At 35.8% G+C, this 20,539-nt stretch overlaps 2 protein-coding genes across 5 annotated transcripts in view; one reads left to right on the forward strand and one right to left on the reverse strand.

Moving 5' to 3' along the window:
- The first annotated feature begins 1,141 nt into the window (after window positions 1-1,141).
- Window positions 1,142-18,655, forward strand: FKBP3 (FKBP prolyl isomerase 3). Its single transcript, XM_074235856.1, has 7 exons — window positions 1,142-1,290; window positions 4,207-4,308; window positions 11,358-11,465; window positions 15,362-15,497; window positions 16,491-16,558; window positions 17,897-17,994; window positions 18,392-18,655. Exons 1-7 carry the CDS (start codon window positions 1,183-1,185, stop codon window positions 18,444-18,446), a joined length of 675 nt encoding a protein of 224 aa, XP_074091957.1. The 5' UTR covers window positions 1,142-1,182; the 3' UTR covers window positions 18,447-18,655.
- The window catches only part of PRPF39 (pre-mRNA processing factor 39), a 63,289-nt gene continuing 51,182 nt past the window's right edge, over window positions 8,433-20,539 (reverse strand). For all 4 annotated transcript variants that reach the window (XM_074235851.1, XM_074235855.1, XM_074235853.1 and 1 more), the window contains one exon: window positions 8,433-20,024. In XM_074235851.1, the coding sequence (XP_074091952.1) occupies window positions 19,968-20,024 (57 nt within the window). In that variant the 3' untranslated portion in view covers window positions 8,433-19,967. The remainder of the gene's footprint in view (window positions 20,025-20,539) is intronic.

A 20,539-nucleotide genomic window follows, 5' to 3' on the forward strand; every position in this document is an offset into this window, starting at 1 on the left:
CTGATAGATTGTAAGCTTCTGGACAGAAAGACTGTCCAACTTTTCTGCCCAGTGCTAAGGGCAATGTAGTATTGCATTATGTTGATGTAGTTATTCTTTGAAGTTTAGCATTTCTCTTTGTAAGTAGTGATAAATTATCGATCCCATAAGTGATTTATATTGTACTTTTGTTACTTTTCTTGTGAGTCATAACTAGTGATGCCCCCAAGACACTAGAGAGGGAGATCACCCCAGTGAGTGAGGAAAACAAGTCTCCCTTTCACCAGAGGCAGGCTTCTCAGTACTGAAACTGGTTCAGGAACCCAAGTGGATAGAGTTTCCCCTCCCCTGTTGGCTCAGTTGGGCAGTTTCTCTAGAATGCAAATTGAGGACCAAGGGGGTTGTGATTTGGACCAAGCACATGAATGAAAATGAAACTGCAGTGTAAAAATTGAACAATAGCTTGAAAATCATTGGCTTTTCTTTTTGTCTTTACAAGTTTGGAACTTGGATTTTTGTTTTTGTTATTTTGGAGCTTTTGGAGCAGAAAATTGTCCCAGTGTCCTAATACTTAGATAGTTGTGACTTCCATTAACATAAACTGCTCGTTTCTTTTCAAAATAATATTAGTTATAATTTTTCTTTTTTACATCACTCATTTCTTAATACAGTAGTATTGTTTTAATAAAGCATTTATTTATTAACAAGTTTTTATTTTCTACATTTTTCTTAACGCTGACGGTAGGGAAACAGGGTAACAAATTCGCAGAGTTCTTCCTAGTAACCAAAACTTAAAAATAAAAAAATTCAGTAAACTTCATTAAAATATTTCAGAAATGAATGGGGCCTTTTGGATATAAGCCGAATAGGCCACTACATCTTAGCTACAGCCCAAAAGTGAAGAGTGACTGGCATCATGCCAGGGGGGTGCCCTTAGGCTCAGCAGACACTCAGCTCGCAAAGAGGAAGGAGGGGGTGGGGCAGGGTGGGCTACTTCCCCCGCTCCAAAAGAGGAGAGCCTTCGCAGGAGAGGCCGCCGTCACTCAAACACCGGCCAATCCCGCTCCAAGCTGCCGCGGGCCTCCCGCCTATGAGTCGCAGCCCCAGGCTTTGCCCCGCCTCCCTCGGGGGCGGGGCGCGGGGGGCGGGGCCGGCTCGGCCACAGCGGGCGGGCTCAGGCGGGCAGAGGCAAGTAGGGGGAAGATGGCGGCCGCTGGACCTCAGCGACTGTGGAGTGCGGAGCAGCTGCGCAGCGAGACGCTCCCCAAGAAGGACATCATCAAGTTTCTGCAGGAATACGGCTCGGACTCGGTACCTCAGGGCAGGGAAGAGGCCGCGCGTGGGCTAGCTGGCGGAGCAACTCTCCTCCCCCTGCATTCCCCATCCCGCCTCTCGTTCCCAGCCGCGCGCGCCGCGTCCCGCGGAGCCGGAACCGGGGCGGGAGCCGCCGCAGCCCCTCCATCTTCCGGAACCAGAAACTCTTTTAATCTGGAGCCGGGGGTGGGGTGGGGGAGGGGAAGTCCCGCCTCCCGGGGCTGGAGGAGGGAGCGGGGAGCTTGGAGAAGAGCCCCGCGGGACCACGTGCGCGTCCGAGGAGGGGCGGCGAGGGGGGAGCCCGAGGGGCATTGTGGGACCAGAGCTGTCCCCGCGCCCCTGGCCGGGCGCCTGGGCTGCCGCCTCGCGCACCCTCTCTACCTTCTCATTTGTAAATTTTGGGTTCCGTTCCCTTTCCTCCAGAACATTCTGATGAGCCTTACACTCAGAGCTCCCGTGGGCGGGGTGGGAATGGAATGGGCTCCCAGGGCCCAGGCCTGCCCGGTGCCCTTCCCTAAAGACACCCTTGGCCTCCTAAGGCCGGTTCCAAATGCATTCTCCATCATGCTCATATTCTGCTCAGAACCCGGCTCCCAGAACTTGGTGGTTTTTACAATGCTAATACCTGTTTCATAACTTATTTCTTTTGGGATCCTAGTATTTTATACTATGCATTTAAAAGCATTCTGAAAGGGGGTCCTTTGGGCATCATAAGAATGCCAGAAGGGTTATGAGAAAAAAAAAATCTAAATGATACTCTGATGCTCTACATAAAAAGGCTTTTACTTAACCTTGGGACCCTAAACTTTTGTTTAAGAAAATGATAAATTTTCAATTTAATGGATTTTCTTTGTAATCCTATCCATTTTATTTTTTGCATTTTAAAAGCATTATTCCTAAAAGGTCCATTGGCTTCACCAGCTTGCCAGAAGTTGCATGATATTGAAATGGTTAAGCCAGTTACAAATTCAGTCAACTTCAAGTTATACTCAGTTACCTTGCATAAAACTGGGGTTCTCAACCCTGAACTTTATTTTTTTGTTAAATATTTTGATAACTTTTAGTATAAAGGGACTCCTTTGTTATTTTATTTCATGCATTTAAAACTATTCTGAAGAATCCATAGGCTTCATCAGTTCCAGATTTTTTCATGAACCTCAGTTATACTCAGGTGCTATGCATAGAAGAAAGAGTAACCCTTTTATAGAAATAAAAAAGTGAAAAAAAACATGAGTGGTAAATTACAAAAAGATTTCATAAAAAGACAGAGCAAGGGAGAATTTTTTTGAGACTGGAGAAAGCAAAATGAATATTGGTGGGGAGCTAAGAGAACTAGCATAAAATAGAAAAGGAAGTGATTTATTTTAATTGAATTTTATGTTTTTCAAATGAACTAAAATCGACTTTCTTCTGACCTCCAGTTGAAATATAAAACTCTCCTAACAAATATGAATAGCTAAGCAAAACAGAATTCTACTGTCTGGCTACATCTAAAATTAACATGTCTCAATCTTCACCTTGAGTTCCTCATCTTTTCATCAGGAGGTGGTTAGTACATTGAAGAAATGATTTAAAGATTAATATGATACATTGTTGTGAGATGAGGAAAGAGGAATTGATTTTTCACTTTTGTAAATTAAGATTGCAGTAGTTAAATTTCTACGTTTTTTGCTTTATTGATGAATACATCCCTCTACTATTACAACCAAGTTCTTAGTTAACAAATATTCTTGCAATATTCATAATAGGCAGTATCAAAACTAATAGTGCTCCTAGCACTATAATTCTTTTGCCCTTGAACAATGCCTCTATAATGGTAACATTTACATTTTTTTTTAAATCACAGTGTGAAGCAGCTGTGTGGGACAGTGGATAGAACTGGCTCTGCAGTTCAAAATTGGCCATAGACACTTTTTTTTAGTTTTTTTTTTGTAAGGCAAACGGGTTTAAGTGGCTTGCCCAAGGCCACACAGCTAGGTAATTATTAAGTGTCTAAGACCAGATTTGAACCCAGGTACTCCTGACTCCAAGGCCCATGCTTTATCCACTACACCACCTAGCTGCCCCTGGCCATAGACACTTAACTGGTTGTGTGACCCCCCCAATTGCCTTCTCCCAAAAACAATAATTAAAGAAAAATCCAGTGTGACTAGTGCCTTGAGTAAATATAATAAGAAAACTTTAAAATCTCCATTTTTATACACTTAATTTCAGGTCCACAAGTACTTTTTGAGTGCCTTACTGAGCTTACATTCCTTTGAGGGAGGGTAACAACATGTATACAAATAAAAACAGAAAATATTTAGAATAGGTACAATAAGTGATTTGGAGTATCGAAGGGCATTAGGAATGGATTTCTTTTGGCAAGTTCTTCACTTTGAAGAAAGTTAGAGATTCCAAAAAAGTGAGAAATATGAAGAAAGAACATCTTATGCTTTTTTTTCTTGAAATTTACTTTATTTTTCCAATTATGTGTAAAGGTAGTTTTCAACATTGATTTTCTTTAAGGTTTTGAGTTCTCCCTTTTTTCTACCTCCCTTTCTCTCCCTCTCCCCATGACAGCAAGTAATCTGAAATAGATTGTCCAATATGTTTCAATGGTGTTTAACATATTTCCATATTATTTATATCGTGAAAGAATCAAAACAAAAGGGAAAAATGAGGAAAAACATAAAAAAATTTAAAAAGTAAAAATAGTATGCTTTGGTCTGCATTTAGACTTCATAATTTTTTCTCTAGATGTGGGTGGCATTTTTCATCAAGACAAAATTATCTTTGCTCATGGAACTGCTGGCAGGAGCTAAGTCTATCTTAGATGATCATCACATAATGTTACTGTTAATGTGTTCAGAGAGAACATCTTGTAAAGACATCCTTTGCTCAGGGAAATATGTAACTTTCTTCTCTTAATAGTTTCTTGCAGAACATAAATTACTAGGAAACATAAAAAATGTGGCCAAGACAGCAAACAAGGATCATTTAGTAACAGCCTACAACCACCTTTTTGAAAGTAAGGTAAATATCTCCATCCTCCATATATTTAAACGATTATCTTTCACATTTTGTTCTTTAAGAATTGTAAATGTAAATATTAAATCATGTGTATCTCTAAGTATACATATAGATACGGTAGAGCTTCAATTGTTAAATTGTACATGAGAACAATATATGTATTAACATGTATTAACATATATATGTTAAATATATGTATTGACTTCTCATTTTCTAAAATGTATAATAAATGAAAGAACTGTGTATTTTAGGGGAGTTAATTTATATCCTGGTAAGATAGTGTAATGGTTCAGGAATCTTGATTTTATTAATAAGTTTGATCTCTAATAATAGCTATGAAAGCACCTTGAAGGTCTAGTTTTTATAAGAGGTATCTTTGTCATAATTACTAAAGCATGAATTTTCTGCAGTTTAGTCTTAGGAAATGAGTGTTATCTTGGAGTGAGAGTATGTTTTTATTTTTTGCCTTTTGTTTAGTTCCCCAATTACATGTAAAAAGCAATTTTTAACATTTGTTTTAGAAACTTTAAGTTCCAATTTCTCTTTCTTCCCAATCCCCTCATTGAGAGGGCAAACAATACTATATAGATTATACGTGTATAGTTATGGAAAACTTATTTGTGTATTAGTTATGTTATGAAAGGAACCAAATTGACGAAAAACTCAAGAAAAATAAAGAAAAATTTTAAAGTATTAAAGTCTGTATTCAGACACCATCAGTTCTTTCTCTGGTAATGGACGGCATTTGTCAGTATAAAACATTCAGAGTTGTCTTGGATGCTTATATTACTAAGAATAAGTTATTCACAGCTAATCATCCTACAGTAATACTGTTACTTTTTTAAAATATTTAATATTTATTCTCATTTTGTACAAATAATGCTTTTATATACATTAATAAAACAAAATGCTCCTTTCCCCAAAATATAGACTCGCTTGAGCAATAAAGTAAAAGGAAGGGGAAAAAATTAAAATAAAAAAAAATAGTAATAATTGTAGGTATGGCCAGGTGTCGCAGTGGACAGAGCACCATCCAGGAGCACCTGAGCCTATATCCGGCCCCATACACCCAACAATCACTCAGCCGTGTGACATGCAAGCCACCCCAACCCCACTGCCCTGCAAAAAAAAAAAAAGACCCAAAATAAAGTAAAATAGTAATAATAGTAGGGATGGCTGGGTGGCGGACAGAGCACTGGCCCTTGAGCCAGGAGCACCTGGGTCCAAATCTGGCCTCAGACACCCAATGATATGCAGCCCCAGGCAGGCCACCCAGCCCCATTTGCCCTGCACCCCCCTAAAATAATAATAATAATGAAAAATGTACTTCAGTCTGTGTTCCAACACCAACAACTCTGTCGTGGGTGGATTACATTCTTTATGATAAGTCCATCACAAAAGTTACTTCCATATTTTTCCACCGTTGCCATTACTGATCGCAACTCCCTCCTTTCATATTTCTCCACTACCATGTATTGTATTTTCTCTGTCCTTTCACTCTGATTCTGCTGTAGGGTAGCTGAGTGGCGCAGCAGACAGATCCCTGGTCCTGGGGCCAAGAGGCCCTGAGCCCCCATACCACCCCTTAGGCCCAGCATCCACCTGGCCCTATGGTCCCATCCAATCCCAGCCCCTTGCAAGAAGTAAAGAAAGGGATGGCTAGGTGGCGCAGTGAATAGAGCACCAGCCTTGGAGTCAGGAGTACCTGGGTTCAAATCCGACCTCAGACACTTGATAATTACCTAGCTGTGTGGCCTTGGGCAAGCCACTTAACCCCATTGCCTTGAAAAATCTTAAAAAAAAAAGTAAAAAAGAAAATGTGTTATATTTGGCCACTCTCCCCCCCATGGTCAATCTTCTCCTTCATTCACATCCCCACCCCTTCCCCCTGTCTCCCCACCCCTTCCCCCTGTCCCCCCGCCCCTTCTTACTCCAGATGCCTATACCCCATTGAGTATATATGCTGTTTCCTCTCCTAGCTACCTTTGATGAGAGCGAAGATTCCCTCATTCCCCCTTGCCTTCCCCCCTTCCATATCATTGTAATAGCTCATTGTAATAAAGAAAAATCTTATTACATGAAATCTTTTGGCCTATTCCCCCTCTCCTTTTTCTTTCTCCCATTACATTTCCCTTTTTTCTATTGACTCCATTTTTACACCATATTTTATCTTCAAATTCAGCTTTCTCCTGTGCTTCAACTATAAAAGCTCCTTCTACCTGCTCTATTAACTGAGAAGGTTCATATGAGTATTATCAGTGCCATTTTCTATACGGGAATACATGCAGTTCATCATTAAGTCCCTCATATTTTCCCTGCTCCTCCACTCTCTATGCCTCACCTGAGTACTGTATCTGAAGATCAAACCTTCTGTTCAGCTCTGGCCATTCCAAAAGGAACATTTGAAATTCCCCTGGTTCATTGAAAGTCCATCTTTTTCCCTGGAAGAAGACATTCAGTTTTGCTGGGTAATTGATTCTCGGTTGCATTCTAAGCTCTTTTGCCTTCCAGTATATTATATTCCAAGCCCTATGAGCTTTTAATGTAGTTGCTGCTAAGTCCTGTGTGATCCTGACTGCAGCTCCATGATATTTGAATTGTGCCCTTCTGTCTGCTTGTAATATTTTCTCTTTGACTTGGGAGTTCTGGAACTTGGCTATAATATTCCTAGGGGTTGGTTTTTTGGGATCTCTTTCTCAGGGGGGGTCAGTGGGTTTTCTCCATTTCTATCTTTCCCCCTGCTTCTAGGATATCAGGGGAATTTTCCTGTAGTAATTCTTTGAAAATGATGTCAAGGCTCTTTTCCTGATCATGACTTTCAGGTATTCCAATAAATTTTAAATTATCTTCCCTAAATCTGTTTTCCATATCACTTGTTTTTTTCAATGAGATGTTTCACATTTTCTTCTAATTTTCCATTTTTTTTGGTTTTGAAGTAATGATTCCTTATTTCTCATAAATTCATCAATCTCCCTGAGTTCTATTCTTTGTCTGAAGGATTTGTTTTCCTCAGAGAGTATTCTTATCTCTTTTTCCATCTGGCCAATTTTGCTTTTTAAAGCGTTCTTCTCCTCAGTAACTTTTTTGAACTGTTTTATCCATTTGACCTAAGCTGGTTTTTAGCATGCTATTTTCTTCATTATTTTTTTGTATAATACTGTTATTTTTTTAAAAAAGTAATTTTTACTTTGCGTCAGCTCAGTTATAACTTTTCAGGATTTTCTGACAGTATTCAGCTCATTGTTTCTTACAACACAATAATATTACATCACAATCACATACCACAGTTTGTTCAGACCTTCCTCAATTGATGGACATCTCAATTCTCAATTCTTTGACACCAGAAAAGAGCTATATATATAGGTTTTTTCCTTTTTTAAAAAAAAATTTTTTGGGGATATAGATCTAGTAGTGGTATTGCTAGGTCAAAAGGAATTCATGGTTTCATAACCCTTTGTGCAGAGCTCCAAATTTCTCTTTTGAGTTTTGTATTTGAAAGTAATATTTTCTATTCAGCTCTGGTCTTTTCATCAAAAATGCTCAAAAGTCCCCAATTTATTAAACATCCATTTTTTTCCCCAAAGGATTATACTCAAGTTTGTTTGGTAGGTGATTCTTGGTGGTGATCCCTGTTTTTTTTGCCCTTCAGAATACCACAGTCCAAGCCCTCTGATCTTTTAATATAGAAGCTGCTAGATCTTTTGTTGTTCTGACTGTGTTTCCATGATGTTTGAATTTTTTTCCTAGCTGCTTACAATATTTTCTGGAATAAAAGGGCAGTTTTCCTTGATAATTTCTTTAAAGATGATGTCTCAGGCCTTTTTTGACTTTTGGGGTTCTTTTATTTGTTTTCAATAATGACTTTCAGATAATCTAGTAATTTTAAAATAATCTCTCTTGGATGGATCTATTTTTGAGGTCACTTGCTTTTCCAGTAAGATACTTCACATTGTCTAATATTTTTCTATTCTTTTAGTTTTGCTTTATTGTTTCATGATTTCTTATAAAGTCTTTAAATTCTAATTGCTCAATTCTAATTTTTTTTAAATTTTTGAAAGGTTTTAGTTTGAATTTTACAATTTTCCCCTAATCCTGCTTCCCTCCCCCCACCCCCCACAGAAGGCAGTTTGTTAGTCTTTACATTGTTTCCATGGGTTGCACTGATGTAAGTTGAATGTGATGAGAGAGAAATCATATCTTTAAGGAAGAAACATAAAGTATGAGATATAGCAGAATTACATAAGATTAACATTTTTTTAAAATTAAAGGTAATAGTCTTTGTTCAAACTCCACAATTCTTTCTCAAGATACAGATGGCATTCTCCATCACAGATATCCCAGAATTGTTCCTGATTGTTGCCCTGTTGGTATGAGCAAGTCCATTACACTTGATCATCACTTCCATGTTGCTGTTAGGGGGTGTAGAGTATTCTTGTGGTTCTGCTCATCTCACTCAGTATCAGTTTATGCAAATCCTTCAAGGCTTCCCTGAATTCTTCCCATTCTTCCTGGTTTCTAATAGAAGAATAGTGTTCCATCACATACATATACCAATTTATTAAGCCATTTCCCAATTGATAGACATTCACTCAATTTCCAATTCTTTGCCACCACAAACAGCTGCTATGAATATTTTTGTAGTGTTTTTTAACCCTTTTTCATAATCTCTTCAGGGTATAGAGCTCAATTCTACTTTTTTTTTTTAAGTTTTTGCAAGGCAATGGGGTTAAGTGGCTTGCTGAAGGCCACACAGCTAGGTAATTATTAAGCATCTGAAGCTGGATTTGAACTCGGGTACTCCTGACTCCAGGGCTGGTGCTCTATCCACTGCACCACCTAGCTGCCCCTCAATTCTACTTTTTAAAGGAATAATTTTCTTCACTGAAATTTTGTGCTTCTTTCTCTGTTTGGCTTATTCTGCTTTTCAATGCATTCTTTTCATTTTTTTTGTACCGTTTTTTTCCCATTTGGCCTAGTACAAAAAAAAGTCCTTTGCCAAACTGTTGGCTCATTCATGATTTTCTTGCATTGCTCTCATTTCTCTTCACAATTTTTCTCTACCTCTCTTACTTGAGTCTTTTTTGAGTCTTTCCATGGCCTAAGACCCCATTCATATTTTTCTTGGAGGCTTTGGGAGCTTTGCCTTCGTTATCTTCTTCAGTGTGTTTTGATTTTTCCTTGTCACTATAATAGCTAATTCTTCGGTCAAAGTTTTTTCAGTTGTTAACTCTTTGTTCAGTTGGGGCTCAGCTTTCAGGGTATTGGATGCACTGATCCAAGCTTCAGGGTTGTTGTGCAGTTTTTATAGATATTTCTAATTTCCAGTTCTTCCAAGGTGATTTGGTCTTCCAGGTCCCGACCTGGGCTCTGGTCTGTGAATGACCACAAGTACTCTTTTCTACCCTGGAACTGTGACAAGAGTCCCAGCTGCACTGCTGTCCACAAGCTCTGGTGGACTAGTGCTCCTCTTTGACCTAGGACTGCCACCCAGATCTGAGTATGCCTGCCCCAGTGCCAGAAAAGTAATCCCATAATCTCCTTCTGACCAGTTGTTTGCCCCCTTTCCCATCTACAGGCTGAAAACTTGAGAAGCAGCAGCTGCCGCTGCAGATTTCAGGGGCTTCCTGGGCCTGGCCTGCTTCTGGATTGCTAGGACTAGGTCTGCCTTGGTGCAGCCCATGCTGTATTGCGCTATACTCTTACTCTGGTGTGACAGACTTTTCGTGCCGGCCTTCTAAGTTGTCTTTAGCCGGGAAGTTATTTCTCCTTGTCCTTTTGTGCATTCTGCTGCTCCAGGAATTGTTTTATGGTGTTTTGGAGGGATTTGGGGGAGAGCTCAGGTGAGTCACTGCCTTTTCCTCCACCATCTTGGTTCCACAAAGTGAGAATATATACATTGAATTTTGGCTCTGATACTAGCCATATGAATCTTCATCTCTTTGAGCCTTAGGCTGGGGGCTTGTAGGATTGTAATATTTTAACATTAAATGACTATATAAATGTCAGCTGTTATCTTTATTGTTATGTTTATTTTGAGCCTTAGGCTGGGGGCTTGTAGGATTGTAATATTTTAACATTAAATGACTATATAAATGTCAGTTGTTATTATCTTTATTGTTATGTTTATTATCACATAATAGACCAGTTGCATTTTTATATTGATAAAAAGTTCCCTCACCATGAAATATGAAATTTTCAAGGGTTCTCAAGAGTTTTTTTTGACAACAAATATTTTAATATAATTATTTTCCTTTGAAATTCTTTGGTTTTTTTACATTTAAAATTATTATTCTGAGAATAGGTTTGTTTACCAAGACTAAAAAAAAGGGGTTCATGACATAGAAAAGATAAAGAAACCTTGTTTTAAAGAATTTGAGGTGCTATATATTTAGATTCTGGTAGAAGTACCCTTCTAATTGTTAACTGTAAAATATGCAGTTGTAGCAGTAAAAATTCTTTAAAGTGAGTAAATGAGTAGCATTGGCATATCTTCTTCACTTCCTTCAACCTCTGGCCCAGTCATCCATCCCCAAGATGATGGGTGCGATGACTTTGCGAATTTTATCATTGTATTAAAGCCCACCACAGTGGTATGCAATTAATAAATGATTATTGATTCTCCATTGTCATCAATTTGTTTTATGAAAATGTGATTTTGGGTATAATAATATGTAACTGGTCTATAGGAGCAATCCAAAGATGAATTGATAAAAAGAATGTTAGAGTGGGGTACTATAGTGTTATGATTTGAGTTAGATTAAAATACAGTGTTATTGCAAAACAATTCTGGTTCTGGCAACATTACATTAGGTCTACATGCATTTGTACCATTGAATCAGGCATATATCTTTATTGGTTCTTATTTCAAATGATATTTTGGAAAATTAGCTCATAATTTATATAGTAAAAAGATTGAAAGAAATTTTTCTATGGTTTTTATATTTGTTAAGCCAATTATTTTGTGTTAAATTTTATAGTCATGTTACCAGGTATAGAAGTCATAAAAAGAGCTTGTCCTTGATATGTTAATATGTGAGAAATTTTTATTACAGCGTTTCAAAGGTACTGAGAGTGTTGCCAAAGTGACAGAGCAGGTGAAAAGTGTGAAGCTTGATGAAGAGAAATCCAAAGAAGTCAAATCTGAAGAGACTTTGGATGAGGTTTGTAGAGACATAAAATATTTTGCAGCTTTATTTTTTTATATGTAAATTTAATGAATAGTGTTGTTACTTAATGGAATCTGGAGATCTAACCTTGGATTGCTTTTTTTTGCAGCTTTATTTTTTTATATATGTAAATTTAATGAATAGTGTTGTTACTTAATGGAATCTGGAGGTCTAACCTTGGATTGCTTTTTTATTTCCATTCCTAAACCAAGCTTTTTCTAAACTTTCAGGTGAATTTTTGGCCACAAAGATTCCATATGCAAATTGAAATAACTCTTTCAGAACTCCCTCTTTCTGTGCTTGGAAGCCTGATCCTAAGCACTTAAACTTCTGGGACTAAAAATAAGTAATTGAGGTATTTAGACCTCCTTGGACCTTTCAGACTTAGGTTGACATTCACTTATCATTTGATTTTTGAACACATCATTCAACTAGATCTGCTTTTTCCAAGATTTTCAATAGTCCTCCTTAGTCTTTGACTTTCTTGACCTCTTAAGTATTTGACACATTTTAAATATAAAACTTGGGAGTAGACAGTGTCGGGATGAGGTGGTTTTCCTGTCTTTGATCTCTCCTGGTTCTTTGAGTATCTGGATTAGCATCCTTGGTTTTCCATCTTTGCATGTAGTTACTTGCTGTCCTACATCCTTTTTTCTCTTTGCTTTTGTGATCTCATTCATTCCCATGGTTTTAGTTATCTCCTTGTCTACAAAGAAATTCTCAAATTTGCTTATTGAGCTCATTGCTCTTCTGTGTGTCAGTTCTTTATTACCAAAATTTACAGCTTTGTAGCTCTACTTTGATGCCTCAAAAAGCATAATAAACACACCAAACTCCTTTTCCCTTTGAAATTCCCCTTACAACTTCTAAGAAAGCCCTGTAATTTTCAGCACCTGCAAACCATGTAAGTCCTCCTTGAATCTTCATATCTCTGCAAAAATAATTTTATTAAATTATGAAATATTTCTTTTGTTCCCCACTCCATTACAAGAAAAACAAAACAAAAAGCCCCAACAACTTTGTATCAAATGTAGTTAAGCAAAACATATTTCCATATTGACCATGCTCAAAAATATGTCTTACAACTGTAGCTTAGTCTATTAGTAGTGAATAGGAAGGAGTTTCACTACCAATATCTAGTTAGATGTTGAATGTTCATTTTATCTGCAACCAATCAAGACTCATATGCATATATGAGACTACCATCTTAATTCAGACCTTCGTGTCCTATAACCTATAGTCACATTGTATTCGATCTTCTTTCCTCCTATCTTCCACACATCTGCCAAACTGATATTCCCAGCACTGATTGGTCCCCACAGTTGCCTTTGTGATAAAATGTAAAATCCTGTGTTGGATATTTAAAATCCTTTGCAACCTGGCTTCAACCTAGCTTTCTTTATTTCATTAAATATTTCCAAATTACATATGAAGAATTTTTTAATATTCATTTAAAAATTTTAATTTACATTCTCTCCCTCCCATTCCTACCCCTTGATAAGGCCAGCAACATATTAATTATACCTGTGAAATAATGTACAACAATTGCATATTAGCCATTCAACATTTCTTTCTAGACTGATCACTTCTAACCAACCCTTTTGCAATTTTTCAGTATGATCTTACTTTTTTGCCTATGCGCATGGACTATATCAGCTTCCTGGAATGTTCTCCCTTTTCTACAATAGGAACAGCTCTATCAAGCAGAAGTTTACCAGTACAATATTCTGACTACAGTATTAGCTTTAACTTTATACACTGAGGTTCAGAATATTTCTAGAAAAAAAGAATTCTAGGATTTTCAGTAAAATGAACTAAAAGTATGTGACAGCAGTCTATAATTCTGGAATACAAACTTTTCTATGATTTAATAGCTTTATTCATAAAAACATTTTATTATTGAAGGTACTCATTTATATTTCTTCTATACTTTAACAGTATCCCTGCAGAACTGAAAAAATGCATTTTAAATTGTATCTCTAGAAGTTTTGAACATTCTTTTGTTGGTCTTAAAGACTTCTGGATCATTTGTACAAGTTATCCACAAGCACTGATTGAATGCCAAGTGCCAGGCATAGCTGCAATCTACAAATAGAAAGATGGTAATGGACTTTCAAAGCCAAATAGAGGAGAGTGTGATAATGGGAAGTCACTGGGGCTTGTGTGTAGCGGACAGACATGTTCAGACTTATTTACATAGTACAAAGAACATTTTACCAACTGTAGAAGATGGATCTTTTTTAAGGAAAGTGACTCGGCCTATTGCCAAAGCCTTTGGAGTTGTGGCCATACGAGTGGAGATGGACTGGAGAGCTCAAAAATAGAATCAACAACTTAGCAAAAAGAAAGCATTTAGAGACTATATCCCCAGAGCCTAGGACAATGGTTGGCATATAATTACTTAATAAATGTTTGTTGAATTGAATAAATTACACGACGAAACTTATAATGTAGGGAATGAACTGAGTCTTTTTTTTTCTGTCCTTTAAATAGTATTTTTTCCAGTTGCACATGGGGACAATTGTTAACATTTTTTAATTAAAATATTCTCCCTCCCCTTTTTTTATTTGATAAAGCAAATTGATATGGGTTTTATATATATGCACTCATGTGGGGCATACTTCCACAATGGTTGCGTTAAGAGGGAGGGAACACAGGAGAAATGAAGAAAGTGGAAATAAGTGAAAGTAGCAGTGATGTTGAGTGCAAATATACCAAGATATTGTGCACAAAGATGAGTAAGGCAGCATCCCAATCCTCAGAATGTTTATCCTTCAGTATTTTGAGGATAAGCAGTTCTTAAATGTCTGAAACTTGGTGAAAAATTCATCTTAAGGAAGCAAAACATGAAACATCTTTACATAAAAGGCAAATTTGTTTTATATTTCTTAAGTTTTCAGGATAAAGCTATTGGGTATCTGTACCTTTGTGTAAAATATCATTAATAGATTAGTATCTATTGTTTAACTCATCTTAATGTTAAGAATCATTTTGGGACAGGTTTAATTTTAATATCTTAAAAAAATTTATTAAGGCAATTGGGGTTAAGTGACTTGCCCAAGGTCACACAGCTAGACCAATTATTAAGTGTCTGAGGCTGCATTTGAACTCTGAACTACTCTTGATTTTGGGGCTGGAGCTCTATCCACTGAGGGTCATAGCCGCTCCTAAATTTTAATATCTTTTGATTTATAGTAAGCATAGTTTTAAGTCATCACAAAACTGTTACAAGGTATGTTACCTTTCAATCCTTTGCCCTCATTTGAGTTTTCAGTTCTGTTCTTAGCTGGGTTTCTTTTGCTTTAAATCTTTAATTCTAATGCCTTGCACATAAGTAAATGCTTCATAATTCTTTAAATCTATTTAGATTGAAAGGTGGAGTTCTCAGATATAGAGTAATACTTATGAAATCAAACTGACTTTGAAATAATAGGCATACATTTTTATGGTCTTCGACACATCAGAAATTAAATGACTCAGTACACCCTCCTCCCCTTGAAAAAAATATTTTTCAGCTAATTTTAATAGTTCATTTTAGAATTTATATATGCATATATATATATTTACATGCAAAAAAATCAAATCATTACCCTACATAAATGTTGTACATATGCTTGGAAATAAGTGAATAAAATTCTTAGTGTTCTGGACACTGATTTTGTGTACTATTTTTTTAAGATTAAGATTTTTAGATTTGACACTAAGTGAATGTGATTTCCCATCCAATTTCTAACAATATGTTTACTTATCCAAATAGTAAAATTTAACAGCCACTTTGATTTCTTTTTGGATTTTTTAAAAAGTTAAATGTTGAAGTGGATATATAAATATCAGAATTATGGAATTTTTAAAAAAAAGATGATTGTTGTTGTCAATTCTGTTTCTTTTAGGGTCCACCAAAATATACAAAATCTATTCTTAAGAAGGGAGATAAAACTAACTTTCCCAAAAAAGGAGATGTTGTTCATTGCTGGTACACTGGAACACTACAGGATGGAACAGTTTTTGATACAAATGTTCAAACTAGTAAGTCTACATGTAAATGAGTATTTGATTTATTTGAAAAACTTTTTCAAAACTCTCCCCAAGTTCTTCTCTTTAAACCTAGCATCCAATTTCAGGACTATGCCTTTTGTATTAGTATCCATTCACTGAAAAAATAGATGACAAAGTAAACTATGAATTGAAAAACTTTTAATGACTTTTAGTAATTATAACAGCATTTACATACTTTTTAAAAATAGTAATACATAAATAAGTCATGCTGCATTTTTATTGGAACTAAGATTTTAAAAATGACAATGCTTGGTTACGTATGTGGATCTGAAGAACCCCCTATAATAATTTTGCTGTATTTCATCCCATCTTAACTTCCAGCCCCTTACCCCACCTGCAAAACAGGGTTCTTGGACCACAGATTGGGAACCATCAGTTTACTTCAAAATGAGCTTGTAGTGAAGAAACCTAGATTCTAAGTCTAGGCTGTGACTGACCTTTTGAGTCTGTTCACTCATTTGTAAAATGGGGATAAAGAGTGATAAAGAGTCCTTCCGTATAGGCTGTTGTGAGGATTAAATTAGATAATTACTTGAAAATGCTTTGTGACCATAAAGCACTATATAAAAGATGTCTTATTAGCAAGTCTCCTGTTCATTGACTGACTATATAGGCTGTTGATAGCACTGTGCCTTTAATAAAAAGTGGATTTTGATGGGTTAATTCAAAAATCTGAGTAGAAATGGGAGAACCTTAATTCTCCGGCTTTGAATGATGCAGCATTACAGGGCCTGAAATACTTGGACTAAGTGTCATTCAAGCCTAACCAAACAAAAACAAAGCTTTTCACTGGTAAGCTTTAATATTTAAAACATGATACATAATTCTCTCCCAAATCTTCTGATTTTTTGGCTTTTATTTTATTTTTATAAAAGCCTGCATAGTAACGTCAGCAAGAATGTCTGTTTAAATATTAAAAAAAATTACTCAGAAAATAGATCATATCTTAAAATTGTCTTATAGGTGCAAAGAAGAAAAAGAATGCAAAGCCTCTAAGTTTTAAAGTTGGAGTGGGTAAAGTTATCAGAGGAGTAAGTAATAAACTTATACTGTCCCATGGATAGCATTTGTGCCTATCAAAAAACATAACGTCATTCTCACGCTTCATTAACAGCCTTGCAAGTGTAAATTTGGAATGATTCTTTTCTCTTTTGCTAAAATATTTAAAGAAATTCTAGATAGAGATCTTTGGATGCCCCCCCCCAAAAAAATGAATGGGAATTACTGAGATTTTACTTGAAAATATTGGTGATTTTTGTTAAGCTTTTTATACATGAATAATTTGGGAGTCATTCTCTGTAATTACCTTTTAGATTATCTGGGCCTAGGAACCTCTTCTACTTAATTTTAACATATTTCTTGTATTGCTCATGTCAAGAGCCAGGAAGACATGGAGGTGAATTTTGACTTGAGCTGTAAAATGAGGGGGTTGGACTTAAATGACTCCTAAGTTCCTTGCTTCAACTCTGTAGTGCTTGTATGAACAAGAATCAAATAATACTTTGCCATTTTGATGTACAAGAATGGGTCTCAGTTTCTCTTTACTTGAGACTTTCTACATCTTCCCATCTATCTTTTAGCCTTCAAATATAAGATAACAAAGAAAAACTTAAAAATGATGGATTTCATTACAATATGCCATCTCAAAATTGAGATGTTTAATCAGGTCTTCATTTGGTTGTTTCCCATTGTGAATATTTCAAAATATTAGCTAGCAATATGGAAACCTAAGTACAAAATTATATCTCAACAAAATATAGAAGGAATCCCAGCACTGAAGTATTCATTGTAGCAAATAATATTTGGGATTGTTTCGTACCTTGTATTTGTATCGGTATCATAGGGATACTCATAGAAAATGCTTTTAATAGGCTACTTAATTTATCAGCAGGATGATAGGGATTAGAATAGTTGTCTTTTAAGGGTCTTCATCCTTCTAAATAGCTTACAAATATTCAAAATGGATTTTTCCCCTTTCCCTAAACGTAAGGAATTTGAGATTGATTATGCACTGATTCATAGCTGAAGAGATGAATCAAGAATTGATTGTGCCTTATTGTAAGCTTTTGCATATTAGTTTGTGATTTGCCCTCTAATAATTCAACAACCATAATGGGGGTCAAGACAGGAAGGATCTAATATTTTAAAAACAAGTGTTGTTTAGACAAAAAGCCTGTTAAAAAATAAGCCCTTCGTAAAAATGGACTTGTGACTTAATAAAAATGAGGACAATGGTTCTTACAAGAAATAAATGACCATCTAGAATATGTCCCAGTTTAAACAAATCATTTTCATGAAATTCCTATAAATTTTCTTTTGCAAAGTTTGGACTTCCTGTTGCATCATATTTTCTTTGTTTTCACTTTTAGTGGGATGAAGCCCTCTTAACAATGAGTAAAGGAGAAAAGGCTCGTCTGGAGATTGAACCTGAATGGGCTTATGGCAAGAAAGGTCAGCCTGATGCAAAGTATCCTTTTGCCTCAACTGAAGAGAAATTCCCACCTTCATACTTGCTGTAGACATCCATTTATAGCTTCAGATGAATGTCTCTCCAATAGCTACTTTCTGAAGCAGGTGTTTGCTAGCTAAGAAAATGGTAGGAGAAAATGACTATTCCTCTGGAACATGAATTCGTGTTACATTTTAATAGATTTACCTATTATTAACAGGTCTATCATTTAGGGGACAGAGGCAATGACTTTTTTCTATAGTGAAAAATGTCCTGAGGATTTTTCCATAGAAAGTAGCTAGCTCTATAGAGCAAGAGCAAAATTTTTTTGTCTAAGGACTACTGGGATTAAAATGTTAAGATTTAGATAGAATAATTTGTTTTAAATATTTATCTACCTTGACTTCTCAAACAGAATTCCACCAAATGCAAAACTCATTTTTGAAGTGGAATTAGTAGACATTGACTGAAATAGACATACTTCGAGAGCTACTTCTCAAAACCTGTGGCCTTGTCTATACTTGAAGAACAACTGTCCTTATTGGGAGTGGGGGGAACATTATTCATTTTGAGAATAAATCCCTCAAGTTGAATGTGTATTTATTGTAAAAGGCTGTTTGGGGTCGAGTTTTCTATTTAATAGTCACATTGTAAATAAAAAATTCTGAATACAAATACATTAACAGAAATAACTGAATGACTCTTGGAATTTCCTGGGGCTGCATAGAATGCTTAAGATTGCTTCCAGTGTTTTAAGTATTTTGAATATTATTAGAAAGTGCTTTCCTCATTAGTAATTATGAAGTCAAATGATCACAAAGACAAAATCACACATACACCCTTCTGTTAGAATACAAAATAGATTTGTTTTTGAAGGGTAGTCATTAACTAAGATATTGCCCTGTTTTTTTTACTAAAGAAATAAATCTAATTAAATCAAATTTTCAATTCATATCAGGTAAGATTCTCTACCTGCAAATTTCTTGCTAAATTCTGACCTCTTCCCAATTAAAAGCTTCACTGCATCTGTGATTATGACCTAAGGGCAGTTTTCCTTGCTACATATAAATAATAAACATGTTGAAAGATTTTGAGTGCTTAGCAGAAGCCAGTTGGGGATCTAGGTTTAAATCCTCTGAATATGAACAAAGCAAACCTCCCTGGGTCTGAATACAAGATCTTGCAAGGAGCAGAGTTTTTTGGCTTTTAAAGTAAAATCAATTAATAAAGAATATCAAAATGTGCCTCACCCAGCTTGTTGCCTGCTTTAATTGGCACAAGTTTAATTTCTAAAATGTGTTTTAAAAAAAAATCATTCATAAGCAATTGTTATAGAAGTCCTTGTTTTATTATGAAAATGAAAACGATCGGTTCGATCAAAAAAGTCTGCTCACGAGTTATACATGAACAATTCTACATCATACAAAAGTCTACCTGACACCATATTTTTTTAAAATGATTTTCCATTTATAAAGGGATGCAAATATTTTAACATTATCACTTACATGAAAATCCATTTAAGGATTAGATCTTTATAGTTCTCTAAGTAGTAGCAACATCGTGACAAGAACGATTGGAACTTGACCTGGACATGACCCTTTTTAGGTTGAAAGTTTGGAATTTGACAAATGAAGACATTTTAATAACCAGCCCTTATTACATATTCAGTATTACTTGTTATACTGACATGATTTTCAGTCAGTTTTTTCCTCCTTAAAACTACTAAACTTGGTTTCAAAGTGTTGAGAAAATTCTAGACCACTTAATGCAAAAACTGAGAAAAAAAATCTCCAATAAAAATAAGGAAATTGTATTTGTTATGTGCTATTAAGTGAAATATTTGTCCCAATTTCTAAATAAATCATGTTACGTGTGAACAGGGAAGACAAGTTATCAAATATTATCAAATTATGTTTTGTTTATACCCCTCTTTTTTTAAAAAAAAGTTTTTCTGGCAGACAACACCATTTATGAAATTAATAAATTTTCCATCAGGTTGGAGGGGGAGGATAATACTGTCCATAATTCCAGGGATTCTGGTAATTATACTGCAAAGAAAAAAAAACAAATTAACATAGTTATCTGGTTATCTTTATCAGGGAATACATTTTTATTCACCAAAATTATGTAATTTTAAAAGAAGGAATCTAATTTTAAGTCCTTCATTTTACAAATGATCTGAGGCATTCAATATCCCTTCATTAACTCCTGCTTCCTCAAAAAAGCACTCTAGTACTTTCACTCCTAATTCAGTACTTAACAAGAGGGAAGAAAAGACAGCATGGCATTGTAACAAAGGACTAGACATAGATTTAAGATAGAAATTTCAAAAACCCATCTCTGATCCTCACAACGATTCACAGACAAATCACAATTTTCCTACATCTCTACCAACTCTTTAAGGCATTGGACCATAATCTGTAATTTAGAGCACATTCCAATACTGAAAAAAACCAGGTCAAAACAAGATTAAACTACTACATGCTAGGCACTGAATTATTTGCATCGAACTAATAATCTTAGTAGACAATAAAATTTAAATGATGCCTTTCATCAGGAAGTT

The sequence above is a fragment of the Macrotis lagotis genome, chromosome 4, assembly GCF_037893015.1.
Source record: "Macrotis lagotis isolate mMagLag1 chromosome 4, bilby.v1.9.chrom.fasta, whole genome shotgun sequence".
Classification (NCBI taxonomy): domain Eukaryota; kingdom Metazoa; phylum Chordata; class Mammalia; order Peramelemorphia; family Peramelidae; genus Macrotis; species Macrotis lagotis.